Source organism: Sinocyclocheilus rhinocerous, unplaced genomic scaffold (genome assembly GCF_001515625.1).
Source record: "Sinocyclocheilus rhinocerous isolate Xijiao unplaced genomic scaffold, SAMN03320098_v1.1 scaffold3693, whole genome shotgun sequence".
NCBI lineage: Eukaryota > Metazoa > Chordata > Actinopteri > Cypriniformes > Cyprinidae > Sinocyclocheilus > Sinocyclocheilus rhinocerous.
The window spans coordinates 120,401-120,938 of NW_015630705.1; the positions used below are offsets into that span (position 1 = coordinate 120,401).

At 46.1% G+C, this 538-nt stretch overlaps 1 protein-coding gene across 1 annotated transcript in view; it reads right to left on the bottom strand.

Moving 5' to 3' along the window:
- pdcl3 (phosducin-like 3) overlaps nucleotides 1-538 on the bottom strand; it is a 5,906-nt gene that overhangs the window by 1,821 nt on the left and 3,547 nt on the right. Inside the window, exon 5 of the mRNA XM_016553218.1 lies at nucleotides 198-406. Coding sequence (XP_016408704.1) covers nucleotides 198-406 — 209 coding nt within the window. The remainder of the gene's footprint in view (nucleotides 1-197; nucleotides 407-538) is intronic.

A 538-nucleotide genomic window follows, 5' to 3' on the forward strand; every position in this document is an offset into this window, starting at 1 on the left:
CAGAGAAGCAAAATTGGGTTAAAGGGTTAGAATAGAAATTGTGCTTCAGTAATTTTGCGTTAAATTATTTTAACGCGTTAAGGATTGTAAAATTAATCGCATGCGTTAACGATGACAGCCCTAATATATGCACTAATTGAAAAGTATTATGTGTTAGACAGTAATCAGTGGATGTGTGATCAGTGAGTGTTTCTGACCGTCACAGGTGAGGCTCATTCCTCCGAACACCAGCGGCCCGATGAACTGCGCCTTCATCTCTCCCTCGTGATAAATGAAGAGTGTGGGCAGGTTCCGGTCGGGGAAGTTGGGAATGCAGGTGCTGGAGATGGACTTCAGGAACTTAGTTTGAGGAAACTTCCGGGCCAGCTGAGACAGATGCTGGTTTATCAGAGTACACAGCGGGATCCTGAGCCAGAAACACAGATTCATGAGTCAGCTACACACACACTCCCTCTCACACACACTCTCTCTCACACACACACACTCACACACTCTCTCACACACACACACACACACACACTCACACACACACTCACAC